This window comes from Mesoplodon densirostris, chromosome 17 (genome assembly GCF_025265405.1).
Source record: "Mesoplodon densirostris isolate mMesDen1 chromosome 17, mMesDen1 primary haplotype, whole genome shotgun sequence".
In the NCBI taxonomy this organism is placed as follows: domain Eukaryota; kingdom Metazoa; phylum Chordata; class Mammalia; order Artiodactyla; family Ziphiidae; genus Mesoplodon; species Mesoplodon densirostris.
This window is the reverse complement of record NC_082677.1, coordinates 20,755,846-20,782,977: the sequence shown is the minus strand read 5'-3', so window position 1 is coordinate 20,782,977 and position 27,132 is coordinate 20,755,846. Positions and strand designations below refer to the sequence as shown.

Here is a 27,132-nt window from a genome sequence, read left to right as displayed (position 1 = left end):
ATTAAATATATATAATGAAGAGAATATTGGCCATCTTTTTTCTTAATAGACAATAGTCAATAATAAAACAATCTTGCGCTTCCCTGGTGGCGCAGTGGTTGGGAGTCCGCCTGCCGATGCAGGGGATGCGGGTTCGTGCCCCGGTCTGGGAAGATCCCACGTGCCTCGGAGTGGCTGGGCCCGTGAGCCATGGCCGCTGAGCCTGCGCCTCCGGAGCCTGTGCTCCGCAACGGGAGAGGCCACAACAGTGAGAGGCCCGCGTACCGCAAAAAATAAAATAAAATAAAATAAAAATAATAATAATAAAACAATCTTATCAACAGGAGATGTGATCATAACAAGTGTTTCACAGTCTTTCTCACGACAGTCAAGGGCATGACGTCGCCACAGAGGGCAAACTTTCCAGAAGTCTTTTCCTGGCTGTGATTCTCGTACACCGGGGGCACTCGGAGGACTGGAAGCACTGCTTGTGAAAGCAAGCCCTGCATGCTGCAAGCAAGGAGGACAACCGTCAGCAAACAGGTAGCTGGTTTTCTGAAGTATGTACAGACGCTCATCCCCATCCCGGGGAGAGAGGGGATCTGAACCCAGAAACCAGAGCCTTCCAAAGAGAAATCAGGCAGGTTGAAACTCAGAGGGACTATAAAGTCCCCAGTAGGTCATGAGGGCCAGTAGAACATGAAGCTCAGAGAGCTTGATGTCGTGGATGCTGCAGTGCCTCCCAGATCTGTCCAAAGACCACCCCCCAGGGTGCTAAGAGTGCATCAGCACATCAATGGCTGATGGCTCAGAAGGAAGCATCCCTTCTCTAGAAATGGCCTTAACTAAAGAGAGCTGGTTTGATCAAGGTCGTGCCCCCTTGCTGGCCCCAGCCCGCATCTAGTGACTGGTCAGTATGAGGTTTAAAGGCCTGGCTGGCTCTCTTGTCTCCAGTCTGGCAAAATGCCGCAAAACCATCCCAGCTCCCCTGAGATGCACTGAGTCTTCACGGCAACCCCACCACAGTTCAACTTCTCCCTCTGCCCAGCCCTGCTGCCTTCACACTCTCACAGGTGTTGAACCTGAGAAGTGCCCTAGTGAACTTGGGATGGACTGTGATTCAATTACAAAACAGGGGCAGCTGGGGCTTCCCTGGTGGTGCAGTGGTTGAGAGTCCGCCTGCCAATACAGGGGACGCGGGTTCGTGCCCTGGTCCGGGAAGATCCCACATGCCGCGGAGCGGCTGGGCCCGTGAGCCATGGCCGCTGAGCCTGCGCGTCCGGAGCCTGTGCTCCACAGCGGGAGAGACCACGACAGTGAGAGGCCCGCGTACCACAAAAAAAAAAAAAAACAGGGGCTGCTGTAACTTGCCCTGATTAGAAGAATTGGGGGACAGGCCAAACAGGGACCACCTCCTGTCTCCAAGCCCTGTTCCATAAGACATCATCCTTTAGCTCTGCCCCACTCAAATCCTCCCCCTGTGCACCCAAACCTTTATTGGCTCCAATTCAACATAGAAGCACACACCAGCATTATTATACATTAAAGAAATAACACAGTGCTTTAGTTATTAAGCTGTTTTTAAGCTTAAGTTAATTTTGTGCTTAAGTCAGCAAACTTAACTTTGCGCTTAAGTTATTAAGCTACTATAAAGCTTAAGGTATTATCGCATTATGATACCTGAACATCTTCTACACGTTGCGGTCTGAAACGGGAAGATGACAGCTGTACTCCGGCAAAATTCACAAATGAAACCCTTTCCTTGACACAGCTGTAAGAATAGGAGTCAAAAAGTGAGAGTCCTCATTGGTAATGTTTCTCCTGACGCAGAAGCTGAGTTACCGCTTTCACAGAACTTTATAAACACCAGTTTTTTTCCCCAGGTATTGAAATCTTTTATTATAGCATCCCCCAGATTGACTGTGGAAGTAACAAGTTTCTGCATTTAAAACGTTTATATAAATTCATGAATTGTAATTTTCATAGAAGTCAAATGAAACATTCTGCGTAGGACAAAAGATATGCCTAAGCAACATATCATATTTGCACAAGGCCACTGAATGTCATGGATATACGTAACAATTAAAAAGCTTGTCTATGGCAGATGATGTAAAGATTTCAGTTTGGTATTCTATAAGCCAAGACTGTAAGCTACTCTGACTATACAAGCGTTCTAATGACATACAGAGTTCTGTAAACACCAATGTTTAAATGTGTATGATTCTAGCCTCTAGAAGGAACGGGATGCTATATCCTGCCACAGTGGAAGAATCAGAACAATAAATGTGCATTTGTTTTGTCTGGAGAAATTGCACATCAGGGCAGTTTGAGGCACCAGAGAAAGATCATGATTTTAAATAGGTGTTCTTAAACAATCTCATTTTGTTTCTGATGGCTCCCCTGCAATTTGTCAGGCTGTGAAGACACAGAGGTCCTGATCCACTGGATCCTGAGTCTACACAGCTGCATTTGGCATGTCAGGGCAGATGGGAGTCGAGGGAGGCCCCACACAGCGCTGGGCGCCCAGACTACAAGTCGCTTGGCCCAGGCTTGCATCCCAGTAGGATGCTCTTGGTCTGGTACTTAACAGCTCTGAACCTCATTTTTTCTCATCTGCAAATAGTGTTGCTGGTACTTTCCTCCGAGTTTGTGAGGGTTAAAGGAGGCAAGTGCAGAACACCCTGCCCAGGCCTGGCCACAGAAGGGACCGTTCAGGGATGCACCCACCAGGGCAGACAAACCTCACCTCACAGCTGGCCACGTGCGCGAGGGAAACTTTCAGAATGTCCTTGAGCAAGGGCGCCAGCAGCCCTTTCTTGACCCGGACCAGGTCCTCCAGGGAGAACAGGTGAAGCTCATCAGTCAAGTGTCCTGGCACCTGTTCAAACTCCTTTAATGTGCTGCTGGAGAGGAAACCAAGGGGAAATCAAACCCCCCTGACACAGGCAAGGGCAGAAACAGGGGGATGTTTCTTCCTGGCACTGACACTGAATATTTTGAACTCAACTTTAAAAAAAATAGCCCCAGGAACAAGTTAACTTTACTCCCCACTTTATATTTTGCAAATCTGCTTGGAAGCCAGGAAGTTAAAATTCCATGAATGCCGAATTTCAAAAAGCTGAACAAGAAAAGTGGCTCTGGCAGCCTGCCCATGTGCACCATGAGCAAAAGAAAACTAAAAATTTGTTTTTCCAGTCCTGAAAACGTGTACTGAGATAAAAAGTACCACTTGATTCATTTCCACTAAATTTCAAGTCCATCAGCATCACTGAGTGATGCCTCAGGAGAGTTACTGTGACTCCCAAACCACTGGTCCAGCACTGAGATTAAGATTCAGCCATCTTGGGCTTCCCTGGTGGCGCGGTGGCTGAGTCCGCCTGCCAATGCAGGGGACACGGGTTCGTGCCCCAGTCCGGGAGGATCCCACATGCTGCGGAGCGGCTGGGCCCGTGAGCCGTGGCCGCTGAGCCTGCGCGTCCGGAGCCTGTGCTCCACAACGGGAGAGGCCACAGCAGTGAGAGGCCCGCGTACCGCAAAAAAACAAAACAAAACAAAATCTCTCTGCTAAATTCATGCCTGTACCTTTATGGCCATGGCCTTCAGAAGTTCATCCTCAGGCCATACCTATGGATGTGGTCAGAGATTCAGCTAAAGCTTAGTGCTTTTTTTTTTTTTAATAACAAAAGATATTTAAAATGTATGAGGTGTTCCGTAATAGGACAATACTTAATACCACATCATAGTACAGACTATTACACAGCCAATAAAATTTGACATGCCTCTCTATCAGCAAAGCAACACTAGTCACAATAAGCAAAAGAAAGCAACCCAAGAAGGATGGATGGATCCACAAAAGGTGGAATATACATACAATGCAATGTCATTCAGCTTTACAAAGGAAGGAAATCCTGACACAGGCCACAGCGTGGGGTGAAGCTTAAAGACATGATACTACATGAAATAAGCCAGCCACAAAACGACAAATACTGTTTGATTCCACTCATATGAGGTACTTGGAATAGTCAAAATCATAGAGGCAGAAAATAGAAGGGTGGTTCCCATGGGCTGGGGGAATGGGGGCTGGGGAGATGGTGTTGAATGGGTACAGAGTTTCAGTTTTACAAGATGAAAAGAGTTCTGTGGGTGGATGGTGGTGATGGTTGGCCAGCAATGTGAACGTACTTAACCCCTTAACTGGACACTTACAAAGGGTTAGGATGGTAAATTGTATGTTATGTGTATTTTATCGCAATTTAAAATAATGATAATAATAATAATAGCCCACTGGCTAGAGTTGTTTCATCCTTATACTGGTCCATTCTTCTTAACATGTTAAATTCCCTGCTAGTGAGTTAGAAGGCTTAGCAACATTCAGGAGGGGGTCCGCATCCCCAAGGAGAGTCACAGGGTGACTTCTCTGTACTGGAGGAGCTGGGCCTGAGGCACAAAGGTTCAACAAGTGCGTGGGGTTATCAGACCTCCCATTCACAGGCCCGCCCGCCAGTCCCAGCCAGCAGTAGCACCTTTCAGCAAACCTGCAGGTCTTCAACAGCTTCCTGATATGAAATAGCTGCTCCTGGATTTCCTGATGTGAGGAACCAAACAGGGGAAAAAGTAAATGTGATAAAATAACACTGGAGGATATATGTATACGTATAGCTGATTCACTTTGTGATACAGCAGAAACTAACACACCATTGTAAAGCAATTATACTCCAATAAAGATGTTAAAAACAAATAACACTGGACATGTATAAGTCAAAATTAAATGTTACTTCTAACCTTGAAATGCTACAAATCTAGAAAATAAGCCTTTGAAATACAGTCTTTATAGCAGGGGTTCATTACTGAGTCCAGAGATCTACAGAGGGTCCAGGACGGACCCAGGTCTTGGGGAACCTGAAGCTTATACAATGTTGGGGGCCTTCTTTAAGAAAAACACCAAACTATATACAAAAGGAGGAGGTCCTGCGATTTGAGACACCATGGATGAACCTGGAGGACATCATGCTAAGTGAGATAAGCCAGACACAGAAAGACGAAAACTGCATGATCTCACTTATACGTGGAATCTAAAAAAGTCAAGTACATAAAAGCATAGACTAGGGCTTCCCTGGTGGAGCAGTGGTTCAGAGTCCACCTGCCGATGCAGGGGACATGGGTTCATGCCCGGTCCGGGAAGATCCCACATGCCGCGGAGCGGCTGGGCCTGTGAGCCATGGCCGCTGAGCCTGCGCGTCTGGAGCCTGTGCTCCGCAACAGGAGAGGCCACAACAGTGAGAGGCTCACATACTGAAAAAAAAAAAAAAAAAAAAAGAAAAAAAAAAAAGCAGCGACTAGAAGGGTGGTTCCTAGGGGGGAAGAAGTGAGGGAAATGGGGAGATGCTGGTCCAGGGTAGAGAGTTGCAGTTAGGTAGGAAAAGTCTAGAGACCTCATGTATAGCATGATGACTACAGTTCATGAGACTATATTAAATACTGGAAATCTGCTGAGAGAGTAAATTTCAGGTGTTCTTACCACACCCACCCAAAAGGTAACTGTGTGGGGGGATGGATATGTTCATTAGCTTGACTAGCAATCATTTCACTATGTATATGTATACCAAATCATCATGTTGTATACCTTAAACACATACAATTTTTATTCAAAAGATAATAAAATTCAAAAGCTAGGTATAAATGAAAACTATGCATAAATGTGAAATTCGGTTTGGGACCACGGAAAGAGCCCAAGCAGGCGAGGGTCTCTGAAGCATAAGCTCCGTCCGCTGGATGGGAAATCCGCCCCTTTGAGGGTCTGTCTGGATGCCCTGAGCTGGGGGAGATGTCCATTTACTGCCACAGGACCCTTTCAGCCGCCGGACTCCCTTCCCCAGAAAGGCAGTTGCTCACCCTCACTCTATCCAGCTCCTTGGCCTTCGTATACAAGCCATGGCCAACGTGCAGCAAATTGAAGATGGGCTGGTGCCATATGCTGTCCAGCAGCCGTTTGGAGAAATTGCTGACATAGTACCTCCTGAAGTCCCACATCCTGAGGATCCGGGCAGGGATGCACGACTCCGCGTACGAATGGCAGCAGTCACAGAAATACTTGCCCAGGTACTCGCAGTACCGGAGCCGCTTCACAAATTCTGCGGGACACACAGAAGGATGATCACTGATGACCTGACGCTGGAAACCAACCCTTGCCTGTCCCCACCTCCAATTCCCACCCAAGGGCAAGACTCAGCTCGTTGTTTTCACGACGCTGAAGCCGTGGTGGGGAAGCTCTGGCAGACACCGGAGGTCTTGAGTCATGGCCATTCATGAGCTTTGCTTTCGTGTAACAGATGTGGGGAAATAGAACCCTCCCGAAACGCTCGTGGATTTGGAAGATGGGCCTTTTAAACTGACGTGTGGTCAAAAGAATATGAGATTCAGGGTCTGGGGATTTGGTAGGAGTCCAGACTCAACCCCTTACTGGCAGGAAGACTCTTACAAGCCCGAATCTCTTCAGGCTAACTGTCCTGAAGCCACGAAAACAACTCAGAACTGGATTCTGTGATATCACACATATAAAAAATGCTTTGGAAATGATAACGCACTCTATGTAGACAGTTAGGAAGTAGCACCCCAAAGAGTTCCTGAATAAATCAGTGAGGAAAAAAATAAAAACATGCACAGAGGCTGGGAATACATAGGAAGAGGAAACACAACCAGTAAAGATGTAAAAAACACTCAGTCTCAGTAACAAAGACATGCATATAAAAGGAGTGAAATACTTGGCTTTGCCTCAGACTGTCACACATTTAAGAGATCCAGAGCTGGTGAGGTGTAGAGTGGTGGGCACTCACTCACAGGGCTGACAGGAGAGGCTACCTTTTAGGACATTTCCATGATACCGTTCAATTCTTAAACATGAGGCAGTAATCTTAATTCTGCAGCATTAGACAGAAATGCTAACTTGCACGTGTGGCAATAGAGAAAAGTGTTCATTACAACACATTTATAATAGATGGGGGGGGCAATCTAAATATCCATTAAGAAGCAACTCGTTAAATAAACATGGCGCACTCAACAGTGAGATGCCCGGGGGGCCTATGAAATACAGGGAAGAGTGTGGGCAGTGGACGTCCAGGTATAGGAGTGTATAATGTGATCTGTATTTTGTTTTTAAAAATAACCACACACAGTCCAAAAAAGTGCCCACCAAAAAGCCATCACTGAATACTTCTAGAGGGTGGGGGAAAGAAGGGAGTTTTGCTCTTTGCACTTTTTTATTTTTTTTGCGGTACGCAGGCCTCTCACTGTTGTGGCCTCTCCCGTTAGGGGGCACAGGCTCCGGACACGCAGGCTCAGCGGCCATGACTCACGGGCCCAGCCACTCCGCGGCATGTGGGATCTTCCCGGACCGGGCCACGAACCCATGTCCCCTGCATCGGCAGGCGGACTCCCAACCACTGCGCCACCAGGGAAGCCCTCTTTGCACTTTTTAATTGGCTAAAATGAACATGTATTGCTTTTGGAAATATTGTTAATAAAACATATTGACAAACAAAAGGTATAGAAATTAATGCAACCAATACCTGGGTGCCCACCACCCGGCTTAAGAAAGAAAATGGCAGTTCAGTTAAGGCTCCTATGTGCTCCTCTCTCAAGCCTAGGGTCTAAGATGAGCCGAGGCTGACATTTATCATTCATGAAGGAAGCTGATTTCCTCCTTAAGGCACATCACAGCCTTCCTGTGCTTAGGGACACTGGACAGCACTTCAGCACTATGCTTGGGGGCCACTTTAAACAGCTGAAACCACCCCAAAATGCAAAAATGTAAGAACACATGGCACTAAATAAACTGTGAAAAGGACTTGTTTACAGCATGAGAGCTGAAACAAGAAGGCAGAGCTGCCTTGTTCAATCTCAGCTGAGAGCAAGTGCATCCGGCAACTCACATTTCAGGCGATAAATTTTTCGGTGCTTTGCACATACCTGTGAATGCCCGTGAAAACACCGTGAGCACTGATTTTGGAGTCACAAGTACATTTCAGGGAGTAGGCAAATTTGCAAATACGGAATTCGTGAATGATGAGGGTCAACAGTAAGTACATATGCACGTACGCTATTATCAAACTCTAAATTAACATATGACACTTCTCTAGGGTTGACAAATTATTTGTGAAGAACTTATTAAGTGCTTAATGATTTATGCCTGAGCTCTCAAATTTGAAACATTGATAAGTCTACTGTACTGTGTCTATTTCCCACCTTGGATTAAGATCTCTGATTTGAAGAAGAATGAGTATTATTTTGCGGATGATAGGGCCTCAACACACTTTATATTAAACGGGAAAAACACAGGCATATCCTGGCCCCTGAACTCTAGTTTTCTGATCGAACTTAGCAAGATGTGAAGACAGAGGACAGAAGGGGCCAACGCCTTTTCCTGTTAGAACACATCTTTCCCTAACATCTAAAATCCTAATGTTTCAACATCCAGTCACTCATTCACCAAATTTCATTGAATGCATACTAAGCATTATACTATCAATACAGAATGAATTATGTCCAACTCTTTTGGTTTCCTCAGTCCTTGAATTAAAACAGAACAAAACAAAGCACCCTAAACCCGCGGTTCTCGATCAGGAGTGATTTTCCCCCTAAGGGACATTTGGAAATGTCTAGAGACAATTTTGGTTGTCACCACTAGGGAGCTGCTAGAGGCATCTAGTGATGCTGCCCAGCTTCCTACAACTCATGGGGTAGTCTCTCCCATGCCCCTCCCAACAATGCACAGCAGAGTCTCTCCCACCCCATCCCCCACACATAACAAAGTCAATGGCACTGAGGTTGAGAAACTCTGCTCTGAACCACAGTTGTTCTCGTCTCAGGAAAAGTCAGTGTCATAGAAAAAAAATAAGAGGGAAAAATTCTAGAACAGCGCTGTCCAACAGAGCTTTCTGTGAGGACAGAAAGGTTCTCGATCTGTGCTGTCCGATACAGTCACTACTGGCCAGAGGTGGCTGCTAGGCACTTGAAAGGTGACCTGTGTGCTTGAGGAGCTGGATTTTTAATTTTAATTAATTTTAATTTTCAGTAGCCGCAGGGGCTAGTGGCTACCATACTGGACAGTGCAGTTCTAGAATAAAGCTGACTAAAGAGAAATAATGACGAAATGCAATGTATGAAACTTGGTTGGAAACTGGGTGGACAAACTAGCCATAAACATCATCTTGAGGGCCATGAATGAATCCGGACTAGTATTAGACAGTATTAGAGAATCGTTATTAATTTTCTCTGGTGGGATAGCTGCTCATCATCCTTATTTTTAGGACCTGCTAAAGGGTCAAATCCCATCCTTTCTGCTGCTTACGTTTCAAATGATTCAGTTTGTGTGAGATTGGAGGAGAGCAAGAAGACACGACAACTAAATTCAATGTGGAATTCTGGATTGGACCCTGGAACGGATAGCGGTCATTAGTGAAACCCAAATAAACCCTGTAGGTTAGTTACTAGGATTGTATCAATGCTAATGTATCTGTTTTAATAATTATACTATGATTATTATAAGGTGAAGGGTAGGTAAAGGGTATATGGGATGTGCCTGTACTGTTTTTGCAACTCCTCTGTAAGTCTAAAAATATCTCGAAATGAAAAGTTAAAATTATCCTAAAAACTATAGGAAGTTCATGGGAAAAGTCCAAAATGATTTCCACGGTTGCTAACGCTCCTGCATTCTGTGCTCTGCCTACCTCTGCAGCATGTTGTCTGATCTTGTTCCTACTATCCAGTCATACAGGACTTCTTTGCAGTAGCCTTGGGCCCTTTACATATGGTGACCCCCCCAACCCGTACACAGACACACACACAGACACAGACACAGACACACACACACACACACACACACACACTCTCTCTCTCTCTCTCTCTCTCTCTCTCTCGCGCTCGCTCGCTCGCTCGCTCTCTCTCTCTCTCTCCTTTGGGGACAATCGCTTCTTTATGAAACCTTTCACTCCCAGCCCCCTGAGCCCAGATTAAGTTCCTTGGCTATAAATCCCATAGCACTCTTGCCTTTCTCTTTTGTCGCAGGCATCACCCTGTTATTTACTTGGCTGATGACTTCCTGTCAGTAGGCTCCATGAGGGAAGGACCATGCTATTATCAGTGGTGCAGGCCTACGTCTCCACATGTGAACAAACTCTGGGAAGTACTTTAAAAGTTGGTGGAATCATAGTCACGCATTCACAGTTTCTGAGTCATGCATTCAATATTTACTGAGGCACCAGGATACAGTGGTTAACCAAAGAGACATGGTCCCCACTAGACTAGCGGGGAAGAGGGTCATTCAAAGAAAACTAGTTACAACTGTGATGCATGGCAGGCATTATCATTCAACATGGCAGAAGGAAGTTCAGATAGATTTCTGCTTTCTATTTTTATTTCTCGAGGTGGAGATGCTCAAAGTCTTTTTCCTTCCAAGACTGCCTATCAAAGGAACCCTTTCCCACAAAGCTCCTCTTCCCAGCCTTCTCAGGTTAGACCTATGGATGCCTTCACAGCAAAACAAGTGATTCCCAGTCTCAAGAGAGCAACTTGCCTTTCTGACGGGGTGAAACCTAATTTTCTAGGCCCTGGGGCCACTCCCTGAAACCCTCTCAGAGGAGTCTGGTTAGCTTCTGCGTAAGCCATTCAATCATTCAACAAATATCTTCTGAGTCCCAACTGTGTGCCAGGCACGCTTGTAGGAGCAACAGAGAAAGCAATGGATAAAACAGACCACATATCTGTCCTCATGGAAATTAGAGTCTTCTGAGGGAGACAGACAATAATAAGAAAAATCAGTAAAATAGGAAAGAATATTTTAGGGAGATAAGTGGTTGAATAAAAAATAGAAAGGAAGGGGAATATAAAGTGTGTATGTGTGTGTTCGTGGCCAGAAGGGTGGTGAGGTGCACAGTTTCGATAGGGTAGCCAGGGAAGATCTGTGAATGAAGATGGGAAGGAAGGAAGGGAGCCAGTCAGGGGGACGTTGTAGGGAGGGCATTCCAGGGAGAGAGAAGCACAAATGCAAATCCCTGAGTCAGGAGAGAGCCTGCCGCCTTCAAGGGCCAACAGGGAGGCCGTGTGGCTGGAGCTCAATGCCCCACGGGGAGAAAGCTAGGAGATAAGAGTCGGAGAGGTAATGGGCAGTCACAGAGCCTTGTAGGTCACGGTGGCCTCTTCACGAAAGAGAGGGCAGCACCATGAAGTGCCTATAACTTCTCATCAAAGGCATCTCTGACAAAAACAATGCACCGCCCAACTTTGGATGTATAGAGGGATAAACAGGAAATGTAAGAATTGGCTATTTGGGGGTGCTTTTTAACTTACAGTATTTAAAAATGCAAGGGTATGGATATGAAATCATGTAAATTTCATTCACATGCTTATGAATCAAATCATTGTTGAACAGAAGATTTGTTGCTGTGTAATTATTGCTTGTATGCATGTGAGAGAAAAATATACCCATACTTATGTTTTAAGAAACAAGTGTTATCACCTAATAAGCAGGCAACCCATTATCCATACTTACTAGGTTCTATTGGAGTTCCACAGCCAGCACAGAAAAAATTTTGGGCTGCTACCATGAGATCCCTCCTGAGGGCAGAAAACGATAAGAGTTACATTTCAGAAAAGGCCAAGGGGGCATTTTTCACCGACTGTAAGAGAAATTGACATCATCATACTTTTCTTGGCATGGGGGCTTAATTTTATCATTTTTCGTTTGGGAAAGAAATAGAATTATGCAATAGAGTTTTCTAGTTGAAATCTCTAGGTCTTTTAAAAGCTCCTGCTGCCACCAAAGCAGAAGTCTGTATCTCAAGTAACTATTCCACCAAGGGGTCTTTAGAGACCTCTCACTGGGCATACACAGAATTCTCTCTCCACGGAGAACTAGAGGCACGTAATACATGGGAGAAAGTTCAGGGGGACGAGACACCAAGAGATGATGCACTTGGGCAGTTTACAGATGGATCCGAAGACATTTAGATGAATAAGAGGTAATGTAAGACAATGCTATCGAACATTTTTGGTGAAAGATAGTCTACTGAAGTGTTTGCTATTGACTGTTAGTGTCACAGTTCCACATGGGATTTGGAAATATGGAGAAAGTTGTAAATTTTTAATACAGTTTAGGGTCAGCAAAAGTGGCCATGGTAAAAATATGTGGAACCCTACTCATGTGCCTTTGAGAGGACCCAGGGAAATCCCAGAGGAAAGACATCCCACACCAAGGGAAATGACCCCTCAATAAGGCTTGGAGAGAAGGCTCTTCTGCCCAAGCAGTCCCAGAGAACTTCCTGGCATTCTCTCGAAAGAAAAAAATAAACAGTCAGTCTATAAGGCACCTCCACAGGGAAAGCAATGACCCTTACCAGTCCCTTCATAACTGCAGTTTGTACACTGTATTCAATACCAACCAAGAAGAATGAAAAAACTGTATTTCGTTACAATGTCCCTTTGTCTACAATGTCATCTACTCTCAGAATAAACACTACTTTAAATTATTATATATATTTATATACAATGTATTTATTTCCTTTTTTTGTACCATCTTAGTTTTTTTGTCTTTTAGGATTTTGTTACTTCATAGAGAACAAAGATATTTTTATTTGCATTCTGTTATGTTTCTTAACTATAGATGCGTTTTTCAAGATTAAATTTTCCTTTAAAAAAAGTAATTCATTGATTTTTACTTCACGTTGCACTGGAAAATAGTGGTCTCGTCTTAAAATCATTGTATGTAATTTTTGGGTTTTTTTTTTCGGTATGCGGGCCTCTCACTGTTGTGGCCTCTCCCGCTGCGGAGCACAGGCTCCGGACGCGCAGGCTCAGCGGCCATGGCCCACGGGCCCAGCCGCTCCGCGGTATGTGGGATCTTCCCGGACGGGGCACGAACCCGTGTCACCTGCAACGGCAGGCGGACTCTCAACCCCTGCACCACCAGGGAAGCCCTATTGTATGTAATTTTTAAGGCTCACTATTAGCCACTTAATATGAGCCTATTTACTTTTCAATGGTTATGTAATGTTCATAATTAAGGACACATAGTTAAATTCTCAAGTTGTCAAAACTTACAGAACCCTGGGGCTTCCCTGGTGGCGCAGTGGTTGAGAGTCCGCCTGCCGATGCAGGGGACACGGGTTTGTGCCCTGGTCTGGGAAGATCCCACATGCTGCGGAGCGGCTGGGCCCGTGGGCCATGGCCTCTGAGCCTGCGCGTCCGGAGCCTGTGCTCCGCAACGGGAGAGGCCACAGCAGTGAGAGGCCCGCGTACCGCAAAAAAAAAGAAAAGAAAAAACTTACAGACCCAAAAGCCCATGATAAACAGGGTGCCAAGAAAGCTAACTCAGAAAAATATGCCCAACTTTACTCTTCCTAAAACAAATTTTTGTTTGTCCCTTGGTATATTATTTTTTGCCTTCACCTATTTTCAGAACGAGTCAGGTGGGACCCATCACAACTTGTTTTAACTGGACTGGAGGGTCCAAGCTGCAACCCAGACTTACTTGAGTGGTGGATGAACATTAAATATGATTTGAAACCTAGGGGGCGCCCAGTCTCCAGTCCCTCTGATCCTCGACTTCAATTTAATTTCCTGCACTACGTCCGTGCTGGATTCAAAGTCTTTCTGGACACATTCTTCATTTACAACCTGCATAAATAACCCAGAAGAGGACTTAGGAGCGACAAGCATATTTCAGGAACTGAAATAAAAGAACATTCAAATGTGTTCCCAACATTAAAATTTACCTTGAGAAGTGAAAACTGCTTTCATCGGAACTAAAGGACCTGGGCAGAGCCCTCCCTGTATCTAAAACCCTCTGCAGGAGAATTGCTTAAGACACCACGCAGCTGAGATCACTTTGCTTGGTATTTTCAGTTAGTTCTTTTGTTTCCAGAATTGCTGTAAGTAGGTCAGTGTGACCTGGAATGCTTTCGTGCACAGCAGAACCTTACCCTGCTTAGTCAATAGGCTGACAAATGCTGCGGATCAGAATCCCCTGTTGTAGTCAGACTTTTCCAGAAGCAGCTCTCTGCAGACACTTCCAGGCTTATACAGGTGCAGAGGCCCCTCTCCCAACCATTATACTTTCCTCTTAGCATCTAAAATCCAAAACTCCTGAACTTAGCATCTATGCCCTCCATAGTTCGGTCGCTTTTGAGCTTAATTTCCAAGGAAGATTAAGATTAACTGTCCCCAAAACACACCCAGCTACACACAAACATGTTTTCCAACCACACCGAATCACTCTGCTCAAGAAACACACCATGTGGACTTCCCTGGTGGAGCAGCGGTTAAGAATCCACCTGCCAATGCAGGGGACACGGGTTCAATGCCTGGTCCGGAAAGATCCCACGTGCCGCGGAGCAACTAAGCCCGTGCGCCACAACTACTGAGCCTGCACTCTAGAGCCTGTGAGCCACAACTACTGAGTCCACGTGTCACAACTACTGAAGCCCGCGCGCCTAGAGCCAGTGCTCTGCAACAAGAGAAGCCACTGCAATAAGAAGCCCATGCACCACAACAAAGAGCAGCCCCCGCTCGCCGCAAGTAGAGAAAAGCCCACTGGAAGAAACTTAAACCCAATGCAGCCAAAGATAAATAAATAAATTAATTTAAAAAAATATTAAGAGGAAAAAAAAAAAAGAAACACACCACGCGGACTTCCCTAGTGGTCCAGTGGTTGAGACTCTGTGCTTCCACTGCAAGGGGCGCAGGTTTGATCCCTGGTCAGGGAACTAAGATCTCATATGCCCTGCGGCATGGCCAAAAAAAAAAAAAAAGGAAAACACACCCCGCACCTCCCTGTCACTTTTGCTCCAGCTGCCCTCTGCCAAGAGTGTCCTTCACGCGCCCCTACCTGCTACAGTTCTGCCTGGCCTGACGCTTACCTTGAATTCTGAGATCGCCTATCCGCCTTCCCAAGTTCCCCTGATGAAATGGAACACTGCCTTCCCTGCACTTCCAGAGTGCTTTTCTCCCACCCCGACTTTAGCCTCTACCACAGCGTCCTCTGCCCCGGTGGGTGGCCTGCTCGGCGGGCAGTGTGGAAGGGAACCAGCCTGGGCTTTCAAATGAGGCAGCCTGGGGCTCGACTCCCGCCGCTCTACCACTGACCAGCCCCACTGAGGGTCTGGAACGAACACTTTCAAATTAAAATAACAGTAGCATCTACCTAATAGGAGACTTGTGAGGATTAAAACATGAATTGCCGAGCACAGGCCCTGGTGCATCACAAGTGCTCAATAAACATCAGATCCATCAGCACCCAGCAACCAAGAAAGACAGAAACATCTGATGTGAACAGCAGGCAAAATGAGAATTTCGGAACTTTTGATTCAAGGTCAACTTCTGTTGATACTTACTGTGGAGCCAGCTGCATTCAGGGAGCCTGCCAGCTGATAATTAACTTCTGACATCCAGCACTTCTTGAATAGGTGGTATAACTCTTTGGCTATTAGCTCAGCCGAATTGAAGTTTGACTCATAAATGACACTAAAATGTAAGAGATGCAAAAATGGAACACTATATTCACGAGGAGTGTTTTATGGTCTTGTGCTTTAGGTTTTCAACTATCCTTCCCTCTCCAGAAACCAGAGGAGGTGTCATACAATGGGCCGTGCATCAACTGCCCACCGACGGTTATTTTACTCGACTCAATTCCTCCACACTCAACAGGGCAGCTTGTATTTGTTGAGGGTACCAAGGTGGGGAGGGGTGGTGAAAATAGCACCAGATGTAGAGTCAGAAGACCTAAGCACAAGCCCTACCTCTGCTATTTAACAGCACGGCGTCCTGAGGCACATCTCGTCCGAACCTCAGTTTCTGCATCCATAAAATGGGGTTTAAGAAAACCCGCCCATCCCACCCATGAGGATTAATGAGAATGTGTACAAAAGTCTTTGAAACACTCTAAAAAGACTGTAGGAACTTTAGTAGTGATGGCTTCATTTCTAAGCAGTAATCCTTGTTATTGGAACTGGCTGAATTTGGCCCAAGATGTCAGAGGCCTGGGGTCTACAGTGCCTCAGAGGTGATGGCCCGGGGGGTCTGTGTGCAGATGATACCTCTTAGAGGAGCTGCAGGAACATCCACAGGTCTCTGTGGTATTGATGAAATCTCCAAGTTCTGTGGGAAAATCAAAGAAAGGGTAGTGAGGTCTTTTAATCTGTTTCACTTCATCATAGTCAAGTTTATGAGAACACAGAAATAGCTGCCTGCATCTCAGAAAGTACCAGTTATTCAGCATCTCCATACTTCGCATTCTTTTGTGTTTCTACTATGAGACTACAGCTAATGACCAAAGATGGGATTTCAAAATATGCCCATCTGAAATTTCATCAAAATATAATTGAGGTGCCAAACAGATATCGGACCATAACAAGCACCTGCTTTTGCATTCAAATCTACAAATGAGATGAGAGATTAATATCGAGACATCTTATTTTTTATATCAGGGACATTGTCTGATCTTGGGAGGAGCTTCTCTGAATGCCACGTAAGGTCATACTGTATGTATGTGGGGAGGAGGGTACCTAGTCACAGATCATGAGTTTCCAAATCTTACCTACGATAACGAATTCATCCAAGTCACATTTGGAGTCCTCTTTCATCACATCACAGTAAGTAGGTGTTTCAACCACTGGGCTGACCTGTAACACAGCACAACCTAGAAGAAGAAAGGAAAGAGGTTTCACCAACAAGAAGAAAAAGGACTGCCCAACCTGCAACACCCAGCTAAATCGAAATTGGGGAATGAAAGGGCTATTGATTTTTTTAAAATTTTAAAATTCAGCTGTAAGAATTAAAAAGTACAGGGAGCTCTTTTTGTGTTGTTCTTATATTCACATGACTAAGTGAAACAGATTGCTGAGTCTATTGGAGTCCATAGGAGTATTCTGCCTACTTTTATGTAAGTTTGAAAATTTCCATAATACAAAGTTTTACAGAATGAAAGAGGGGGAAAAACACTTTTTTTTTTCACAGTGAGGCAAAGAGTATAGGTGACAAACATTGTACTGGGTTGAACATGTCCCCCAAAATCATGTCTACCCAGAACCTGTGAATGTGAACCTGATTTGGAAATAGGGTCATTGCATTGTAATCAAGTTAAGCTGAGGTCGCACTGGATCAGGGCAAGCCCTAGATCCAATACGACTGGTGTCATAAAAAGAGGGAGATTTGGACACAGACACAGATATTCGGAGAAAGAACATCCTGTGAAGACGGAGGCAGAGACTGGAGGGATGCGTCTACACACCAAGGAACATCAAGGATCCCCAGCAACTGCCAGAAGCCAGGAGACAGGCATGGACCAGAGCCTCTGGAAGGAACCAATCTTTCCAACAACTTCATGGCTGACCTCTGGCCTCCATGACTGTGAGAGGATAAATTTCTGTTGTCTTACGTCACCCAGTTTGTCATATTTTGCTACAGGAGCCCCAGGAAGCTAATACAAATACATTTATGCTTTTCTATCCCTAATACCAGTTTGGGGAATTATCCTAAGAATGTCATTAAACAGAGGGAAAAAAGTGAAAGAGGAAGGTTTTGATCACAAAGGAGCTATCTGCAGTCCTTTTAAAGTGTTAAAATATTGAAAGCTACCTAAATGCCAAAGAATTGGGAAATGATTTTGCAAATCATGCTATTACCTCAAGAAATACCCTAGGGCCTCCCTGGTGGCGCAGTGGTTAAGAGTCCGCCTGCCGATGCAGGGGATACGGGTTCGTGCCCCGGTCTGGGAGGATCCCATATGCCGCGGAGCGGCTGGGCCCGTGAGCCATGGCCGATGGGCCTGCGCATCCGGAGCCTGTGCTCCGCAACGGGAGAGGCCACAACAGTGAGAGGCCCGCATACCGCAAAAAAGAAAAAAAAAAAAAAAAAAAGAAATACCCTCACTCGGGCTTCCCTGGTGGCGCAGTGGTTGAGAGTCCGCCTGCCGATGCAGGGAACACGGGTTCGTGCCCCGGTCTGGGAAGATCCCACATGCCGTGGAGCGGCTGGGTCCGTGAGCCATGGCCGCTGAGCCTGTGCGTCCGGAGCCTGTGCTCCGCAAGGGGAGAGACCCCGACAGTGAGAGGCCCGCGTACCGCAAAAAAAAAAAAAAAAAAAAACCCTCACTGAAAAATGTGATCGTTGAAAAACCATTCTAGCTGGGGGACAATCAACTTCTCAGTTTGCTTTCCTCATGGGTTAAATGGGGGCAATTTTACCCACCTCTGTGTTTCTCACACTCTTTCAATCATGATCAGCAAGTAACATACAATTTACATAGCAACCTAGTACAGGCCCAAAAATATACTTAACTGATAAAGTTCCAGGAAGCATCGCTCACCCTATGTGAGGTGTGTGCTGATATTGACTAGTTTTTTGTTTTTTGTTTTTTGTTTTTAATACTCTCTTGATCAACCTGCAATTTGTTGAACGCCTGCCTTACCTCATGGAGTCACCTCTATGACCATAAATGTCACAAGAGTGATAAAAGATAAATATTTTTATCTGGGTGGTAGAAATATTTTTAAATTTCATTTAACATATTCATATTTTTAAAAAATTTCAGCTAAGCATGAGCTTCCAGTCAACCATTCAACAAATATTTATAAAATATTTCAGGCCAGGCACTATATTGAATGCAAATATAAATAAGACAAATTCTCATCTCTCAAAGAGCTTAAGATCTCATGAGGGGTCTGAGATACCGACACACTTAACCACAAGAAAGCAAGGTGTGTGTCATGGGCCTTCAGAAGTTCAGGGGCCGGGGGAGCCATGCACATAGATAATCACAGAGCATCCTGGAGCACAACTTATGATTCATTTCCCATGGATGGTACCCCTGCCCTGTGATACAAATCAGGGAGCATGTCACAGAGCTCGTACTGGGAGATTGTTTTTGAAGAATGGGAAGGAGGAAGGAACTAGTGTGCTGTTCCCGGGGAGCCGGCAATCCAGGGGAGCCCAGGGAAGCAAAGGGAAGGAGGCAGGAGCTTCTGAAAAATGTCTGCCAGCGAGTAGAACAGGCTAGTAAAACTGGAGCCCATGGTACAGCACAGGGAAGCAAATGGCAGGAGATGCCTGTTGGAGAGGCAGGGAGCAGGTGGACCCCAAAGGCTGAAATCCCAGGGTAAAATGTGGAACAAACTCAGCAGGCCATTTTAGAGGATTAGAAGCTGTGTTCTAGGAAAACAGATGTGTGTAGAATCAACGAGGGGAAAGAGGCTGAAAGTAAAGAGAGAAGATCAAAGGCAGCAAACATACACGGAGGACCTAGATGTAGATGTTACAGAATGACTGGCCAGAAGGCTGCTGTGATGGTCCAGGTAAAAGGTGGGACTGGGGCACAGGTAGCAGGATGTTGTATTACTGTTAAGTCAGGACTGATGTTTTTCCCTTGTAGAAACAGGACGGAGCATGGGCATGAGGAAGCGGAGGCACAGATAGAGCCCCGTGTACAGGAATAGGAATCCCTTCTTTTCTCCCCACGGGTGGCCTCAAGGGGGACAATGGTCCACATCACATTCCCCGGCTCCCCTGGCCACCGCTGGCTGACCAGCTGTGGACACCCAGTCAAAGCAGGCCCGGCCAGGTGCTCTTCCCTGGGTATGTGGACTTGGGGTCCCGCGAGGCTAGGTTGAGCTGTGAGACCCTGACTGAGCCATCAGGGGGACTGCCGAGCTGAAACCAGATGCTAGGGGGAGGGTAGAAGTCTGGCCGCAGGAAAAGGAGAATGAAACGACTGCACGAAGAGAAGTAATGAGAAGCCACAGAACCCCGGAAAAGACAGATGTCAAGAGCTGCCTCTCTACTGGTCAGTGCTGTACTGGCCACCACTGGGTTCGATGGGATGCTTTGTATCCTTTTTTTTAAAAAATCCCTGTAAATTTGAGCGAGGTAGTGTATTCGACATCTATTGATTGTGCAACTGTTTTGTGCCAGGCGCTGGAGCTGGTGCCTCCCTCATCCCTGGAAGGTTCCTGATTCAGATGCTAAGTAAAGGCAGTCCCATGGAAAAGTAGGCTTTAGTTTTCATCTTTTTTTTGAAAGGAGGGGCATTGTAAGGGAGTGACAGATGACTAGTTTAGACAAGTTAAGTTAGTTACCTGCCCACCAGGTAAACGCGTTCAACAGCTCCCAGGCTCGTGAAGCAAGCCCTTAGAAGAGAGGTGAAAGACTGCAAAGAAACTGGGGAGATATCAAGGGAGAAGGAATAATGGAAAAGCATTGCAGTGGATGAAATCTCCCAGGAAGTAAATATAGAGAAAGAATCTAGGACTGAAGCAGGACTCGGACTTAGGAAATGGGAAGAAAATGGTTAAGTCCTAACTTCAGTTCTCAGCTTAGGTCCCCTCCAGTCCAGGAAGGCTCCCTGGACCCCAGAATAAAGAGAGATGCTCTGAGCCCGTGACTCGCCACGCTGAACCCTTGCTTCTGTTAGCCCAGCGATCACGCATCCCTTCCTCAGCCTCTGCTCCAGCGTGACAGCTCCCTGGTGGAAGGAGCATATCCTGTTGCCTGCGGATTCCCAGCACCCAGCACATCATGGGTTCCTTGTTATCGGAATGAATGAAAGAGGACTACAGGGGGGAAGGAAGCCTGTGTAAGAAGAGGTATGCTGGGCTTCCCTGGTGGCTCAGTGGTTGAGAGTCCGCCTGCCGATGCAGGGGACACGGGTTCGTGCCCCGGTCCGGGAGGATCCCACATGCCGCAGAGCGGCTGGGCCCGTGAGCCATGGCCACTGAGCCTGCGCGTCCGGAGCCTGTGCTCCACAACGGGAGAGGCCACAACAGTGAGAGGCCCGCGTACCGCAAAAAAAAAAAGAAAAAAGTAAAAAAGAAGAGGGATGCTGAGTGACAAGACAGAGGAAGAGGGAAAGTAGGATGGTGCCCAAGAAAAAAGCACATCGATTTCATAACTGAATGGAGCACAATGACCAATTCCAAGCCAAGCGGCGGACATGGTGGGCATTGTACAGGTTACTCCAGAAGCTTTAGACAGAGGGTTTGACAGAGGGGATGCACGTGGCAAATACAGCAGGAAGCTTTCTCATATTTGCCCCACTTGCCTTCAGAGCCACTGTCGGACGAAGTGGAAGAGCCAGATTCCTGCTTTATGTGGCTATAAAACATCACTTCCGAGTCCGCCTGCTCGTTCCCAAGCGACCCGCTGGCCCCTCCCGTACTCCAGGTCTCTGTGTGCTGTTGACTCAGAATACTACACTTCATATTCTCCATGACTGATATAATCATATCTGCAATGCAAAAGTGAGCGTTTTCCTGCAGAAGAAAAGATGATCAGTTAAAATTCTCACAAGCATAATCAACTTTTTTTTCCACTGAGGGTGTCTTAGATTGAAAAATCAAGAAGTTGTATTTAAGTGGAGTTAATGCGTAGACATATAAACGTTTATTTAACTGCATTATCATAGGTCATTACATCAAATGAAGCCCATATCTTCCAGAGACAGAAGATTTAGCCCACTGCAACCAAAAGATGACCCAAGTTGAATTTCTTGTGATATGAAACCCTAGACTGGTGGTCCCTCAGTGGGAGACATCATTCATCAATCATGGAAAACTTCCCAGCTGAGTGCACACACTACCAATCAAATGCTGAAATGAAACTTATTTGCCATGCCTCATCCAGTGAAGTTTCCAGACTGAAATCAGAACAGCACATTCTAAGGGATTAACACTCTCGGTGGTTTTAAAAAGGAAAAAGAAGCTGTGTTCACCTTTTCTACATCCACAGGGAGCACGAATGCCTCTGGTGAGAAGGAATTTGAAGAAACGGTTCTTCCACTGACTTGAATAGCACCTGCCAGTACAGCAAGTTATTAAAAACAGAGAAAAAGAAGTTCAAAGATTATCTAAGAACCATTCAAGGGAGTGGCTTTTAAATGCTCTTTTAAAAATCAGCACAGGGTCTTCCCTGGTGGTCCAGTGGTAAAGAATCTGCCTTGCAACACAGGGGACACAGGTTCGATCCTGGTCGGGGAACTAAGATCCCACATGCCGCGGGGCAACTAAGCTCGAGCACCACAACTCCTGAGCTCGCGCGCTTCAACAAGAGAGCCCGCATGCCGCAAACTATGGAGCCCACACGCTCTGGAGCCTGTGCGCCATGTGCCACCACTAGAGAGAGAAAACCCACACGTCACAAGTAGAAAGAAGCCCTCACGCTGCAACAAAGAGCCTGTGTACCGCATGGGAAGATCCTGCATGCCGCAACTAAGACCCGATGCAGCCAAATAAATAGATAAATAAAATAAAAAATAAAATAAATAAGTGTAAAAAATAAAAATCAGCACAATTCTAGAATAAATTAGGATGACAGAAGAAGAAAGACCCTTCTGATGGTAGACCTTGCAGATGGGAGAGGGTCATCATTTCTGCAAGAAGCTTCTGGACTAACTTGGGAGGAATCCTCAGAGAAGGATTCCCAGAGAGCCATGGGAATGGAGGAGACCAATGAGGAAAGACGGTAGAAAGAGAAGAGGATCACGGAATCTACCTACAGGAGATGGAGGGTGAGAAGGAACAGTCTAGAAGCAGGGCCTTAAGAACTGTGGGATCATTCCTCCAACTCACTGCATATGACCTAAAACTTCCTGTTTACAGAAACAAAATGTATCTGAAAAAGGTCAGCACTGCTTCTCTAAAACGTTCTTCCTCCAGTCAAAAACAAGAAGCTACAGAGGATATCTTCGGCTGACTCAGCCATTCTGCATCCTTATTAAGCCACTCCATTACTGGCAATGAACGCCATCAAGACAAAAATGAGGCCTGTCATGTGACACCTTATTGCAGCTTGTAAGGCAAAACATTTCTGTGAGAGCCATAAGCGCTGTTGTCCCAACCTGGTGAATCAGAACAAAGTGCTACAGATGTTTTGAAGGCTTTAAAGCTCTCGGGGTGGCAAAGAGAGAGGCAAGCAGGATCCCTCCAACCCCTCTGCCTTGTCTTCAAGAACTCCACTGTTGCCTGGAAAACTTTGGACCTCTTAGCTTCAGAAGCCATCTGGGGTGGGCAAACTTTTTCTGAAAAGCTCTAGGTAGTAAATATTATAGGATCTGAGGGCCACACAGCATTCGTGGCAATTACTACTCAGTTCTGCCACCGTCCTGAGAAAGCAGCTACAGACAAAACAAACACAACTGTATTTGTGACATCAGGAGTCTGGCGGGGTTTGGCTACAGGTCATAGTTTGGGGACCCTGATGATAGAGGAAAAAGCACAGAGAAAAATCAGACAGTGGATTCCAGTTCCAGCCTCCCCCAACCCCAGGTTCACCAGCTGTGCCCCTGCAGTAAAATTTCCTCATCCCTGGAATTGGGATAATTATTATTATTGGGATACTTAACCTTATTAGGAAACTGAAGGAGACAAGGAATGTGAAACCACTTTGTAAACGTGCAGATCCTATGCAGACAAAAGGAATTGTTTCTTACAGCCCCAGGAAGTGCTGACAGGCTCAGGTGTCTGTCCCTCCCAACTAATCTAAAAAAGGAAAACCCTAATGCTGCCATTTGAGAGACGGCAGATCCAGGAAAATCCCAGGCCTTGTGGCAAATGCCTGCTCTCCCCACTGCTGCCCGCATATCAAAGAAAGAAAGAACCATCTCACTCGGGACTTCTTTTTCTTAAGCCCATGGAATGAATCCCCTTACCAAGTTTAAGAGATACTCTCAAAAGACAGAGTGGTTTTTAAAGGTACTAAGAGAGATTGCTGGGAGTCACTGTTTTTGGACAAAGCGGCTGGGGTGCCTGTTTTCTTTCTTGGAGAAAGGATACTTTGAAATTGCAGAACCACTTCCTGCAGAGGAATACAAAAAGTGATTTGGGGCAGGGGTACACTAGGCCCTACAGGTCATCTTCCGTCACTTTATAAGTTGTCGTGGTGGTGGCCTGCGGGAGAGAGGGCTTTCAATTTTCTCTGTTTTTTTCCTCACTCTCCCTTGAGACAACCTAGTAGGAAACTAATTTCTCACTTTTCAACCAGTGGATTTACAAGTCACTCTTTTCCTGAGAACTATCCGGCCAGGTGAGTGAAAAGAGAAAAAAGGCCTATAATCAGACTGTGCCATTTTGCTCAAATTTGGTTCTTAACTCAAAGTTAGCCCACTGAAATATTGTCCAAAATCTGCTCTTCTTAAACTATTAATAATATGTTAAAGATTGTCACCATCTTTGACTTTTCAAAAGTTTCAATAGAACAAATAAACTCCGCATTTTAGGAAAGGGGGAGGACTGCTTCCCGCTAGTGAGAAATAAACACACACACACACACACACACACACACATATACAAAGGCAGGCAGCTTTTAAAACTGTTTTGAAAGAAAAAACTTCATTGACTATTTGAACTAGGATTCCAACAGAAATACACGTTAATGCAAAGTGTGAGTATAGCATAATGAATATTTAAAAATAAACTAAGCATATCACAAATTTTAACAAGAATTGCTAATTTATTGACTCTTCAGTGGCATTTGGTATGGATTATCTCATTTTAGGAATTTCAGTATTTTAGGAATATGTGTGTGACCTCATAGCCCTGGTTTTAACAGGAAAAGGTTTTCTCCAGTTTGGAGGAATTGTGGTTACTGTTTTTAAGTCTTACTTTTTTTCTAGCCACACCCTGTCCAGGTAAATCTAACAGGGGAGGCGAGTTCCTCTCCCACCTCAGCACTGGTGTGAACTGGAGCCCACTCTGTCTGGACCACCTTCCATCACCACACTGAATGCAGACCACTTCTGGTGCTCTCCTGCAGGGCACATACCTGCTCCACGATGGCAGGTGACACTGATTATCACTAAGATGACATTTCCCTGCAGTCTAAGGAGAAGGGGAATCCTTGACTCCGCCCATCGTGACCCATTGTGCTGGGCCAAAGACCGCATGAACTGAGCCCATGCCCTGAATCGTGGGCAAAGTGGAAACCCAGGAGCTTTTCCCTCGTGAGGAACACCTGGCCTCAGCCCCGGGCAGAGCTGGTGTGAGAACAGACAGGAAGGAGGGCAGGCCCCACCAGAGTTACCTGCATCAGTGGAAGCTGTCAGCTGGGAAGGCTTGAAAAAAGCATTGTCAGCCTCACGACACGGGGAAGCAGCCAAATCAATCTTGGAGCTTGTGAACAGAGGCGTCCAAGGACAGCGTCCTGGGAGCACTGCCCGTTCTTCCTTTGAGGTAAGAGAGAAGTCACTGCCTTTTTCAGCTGAGCCCCGGGCAGAGGAGCTGCCCATGGAGTCCACAGTGCCCTTCGACAATGATGTCTCCGCCACGGAGTCCCCAGGAGATAACGGTGAAGGGCCCAAGGGAGAGGCAGCATCCCAGACAACACGGCTCTCTCTGTTCCCCACTGCTGGCACCTGGAGGGGCGAGTCCTGCAGCTGTTGCTGCACACACTGGGGGTTAATCCAGGCAGCTCTGTGCCTCGTAAACCTGATGTCTGATGCACAAGAGAGGTCGTCCGTGTCCAGGAGGCTGGGCGAACCATCAATGTCGCCAGGGTCATTGCTGATTCCTTCCCAGGGGTCCACAGGAGAGTCCTGCTGGCCCGCAGACTGTGACACCATCTTCGAGGCTCAGGGCTGGTGTGAATTCCCTTGTGCAGTTGGATCAGGACCTTGAACTCACCACGTGGTCAGCTAGAGGGCTGGGGAGCTTACCTGCAATGAGCAAGAATCATTCACGATAAACAAGGGCTCGATCATATTGTTAACTCCAAATTCTTTTAAGGAAGCAAAGAAACAAGAAATAAAATTTGTACTTCGCCCTATACAACACAGTAAGTTCTGCTTGGATTTAAAAGGAAAACATTAATAAATGAATCAGCCATAAAACTAGAAGCAAACGTAAGGGATATGACATTGGGATAGGAAAGGGATTTCAAAGCATAAAAATATTATTTTTATACCAGGATAAAGTCGTACAAGGATACTGCTGATTAAAAAAACAGGTCAAAATGTAAAACATCCATGCAGTATTCCAATAAAATTAAATGTCAGACTCAAAATGGAATGCCATCTGGAAGTAAAGACACATTTTCATAGTTTCTTATTTGTATTTAGTTTGTGTTTGTATTTCAACAAAGTAGGCAAGTGGCATGTGAAACTGAGAACAACCAATAGCACCAAAAACTTTTGTTTTGTATAACTTTACATGAGCCTGTAATACTTACTTAGATTATAACAGCAATACGAATGTATGATTAGCTTATAATATCTACAGACCACACTACCAACCTAGACTCTGTCTTTAAAATGGTCTGCTCACTTTTCAGCTCCGTTTTTAGCTTTAGTAAATTAGGTAGTGACTACAATGTTGAGAGCCACACAAATGAGAAGGGCCCTCGTCACTAATTACAGGCCCAGCATGTGTCTTCCTAATGGTCTCCCACTGTCCTTCACGTTGTAAAGCTCCAAACAGCCTTCAACAACCAAAGCAAGATTGGCAGGGGGAAGGTTTAGAGATGGAGGTGTCTGCTTGGGCACTGACCCTAAAGGAAGGGTGAAATCCACGGGCACACTGCAGTGAGCCTCCGACTTTGGTCCTCATAAAGTTCCAGGGCTTTGGGCTTCCCTGGTGGCGCAGTGGTTGAGAGTCCACCTGCTGATGCAGGGGACACGGATTCGTGCCCCGATCCGGGAAGATCCCACATGCCGCGGAGCGGCTGGGCCCGTGAGCCATGGCCGCTGAGCCTGCGCGTCTGGAGCCTGTGCTCCGCAACGGGAGAGGCCACAACAGTGAGAGGCCCGTGTACCCACCCCCCCCAAAAAAAAAAAGTTCCAGGGCTTTAAACACCATCATTATGTATAGTCGGTTCCCACATGGATCCCTATTCCTGACATCCCCTGAACTCTGGGCTAGTGTATCTTACTGCTTATTTGACGTTTGTCCAGAAGGCATCACAACCTGATATATCCAAAATAGACACTGATTTTTCCCCCAAATCTGCTCCTGCCTGGTTTTCCCCATCTCAGCACCCCCCTAGCTGCTGAAGCCCCGAATGTAGGAGTCAGTACTGACCCTACCTTCCCAGGCTCTCCATCTTTAACCTACCAGCAAGCTTATATCTACAGCCACCACCCTAGTGTAAGTCAGCATCTTCTCCCCCTGGACCTCCCGCCATCTT

At 46.0% G+C, this 27,132-nt stretch overlaps 1 protein-coding gene across 1 annotated transcript; it reads right to left on the bottom strand.

The window, feature by feature from the left end:
• Nucleotides 1-367: 367 nt before the first annotated feature.
• On the bottom strand, nucleotides 368-25,573 carry RUBCNL (rubicon like autophagy enhancer). The gene is made up of 13 exons (XM_060080038.1): nucleotides 25,036-25,573; nucleotides 21,731-21,813; nucleotides 21,062-21,272; nucleotides 16,565-16,666; nucleotides 16,065-16,125; nucleotides 15,363-15,492; nucleotides 13,502-13,647; nucleotides 11,525-11,589; nucleotides 5,872-6,110; nucleotides 4,503-4,564; nucleotides 2,726-2,879; nucleotides 1,660-1,750; nucleotides 368-489 (listed from the first exon to the last, which is right to left on the bottom strand). Exons 1-13 carry the CDS (start codon nucleotides 25,571-25,573, stop codon nucleotides 368-370), a joined length of 2,004 nt encoding a protein of 667 aa, XP_059936021.1.
• Between the last annotated feature and the right edge of the window lie 1,559 nt (nucleotides 25,574-27,132).

Coding starts and splice junctions, on each gene's coding strand:
- RUBCNL (XM_060080038.1), bottom strand. CDS start 25,573: ATGGTGTCACAGTCTGCGGGCCAGCAGGACTCTCCTGTGGACCCCTGG. Junction 16,126..16,564: donor GGATGAATTCGTTATCGTAG/GTAAGATTTGGA, acceptor ATTTTCCCACAG/AACTTGGAGATTTCATCAAT. Junction 490..1,659: donor AACGTGTAGAAGATGTTCAG/GTATCATAATGC, acceptor CCTTGCTTGCAG/CATGCAGGGCTTGCTTTCAC.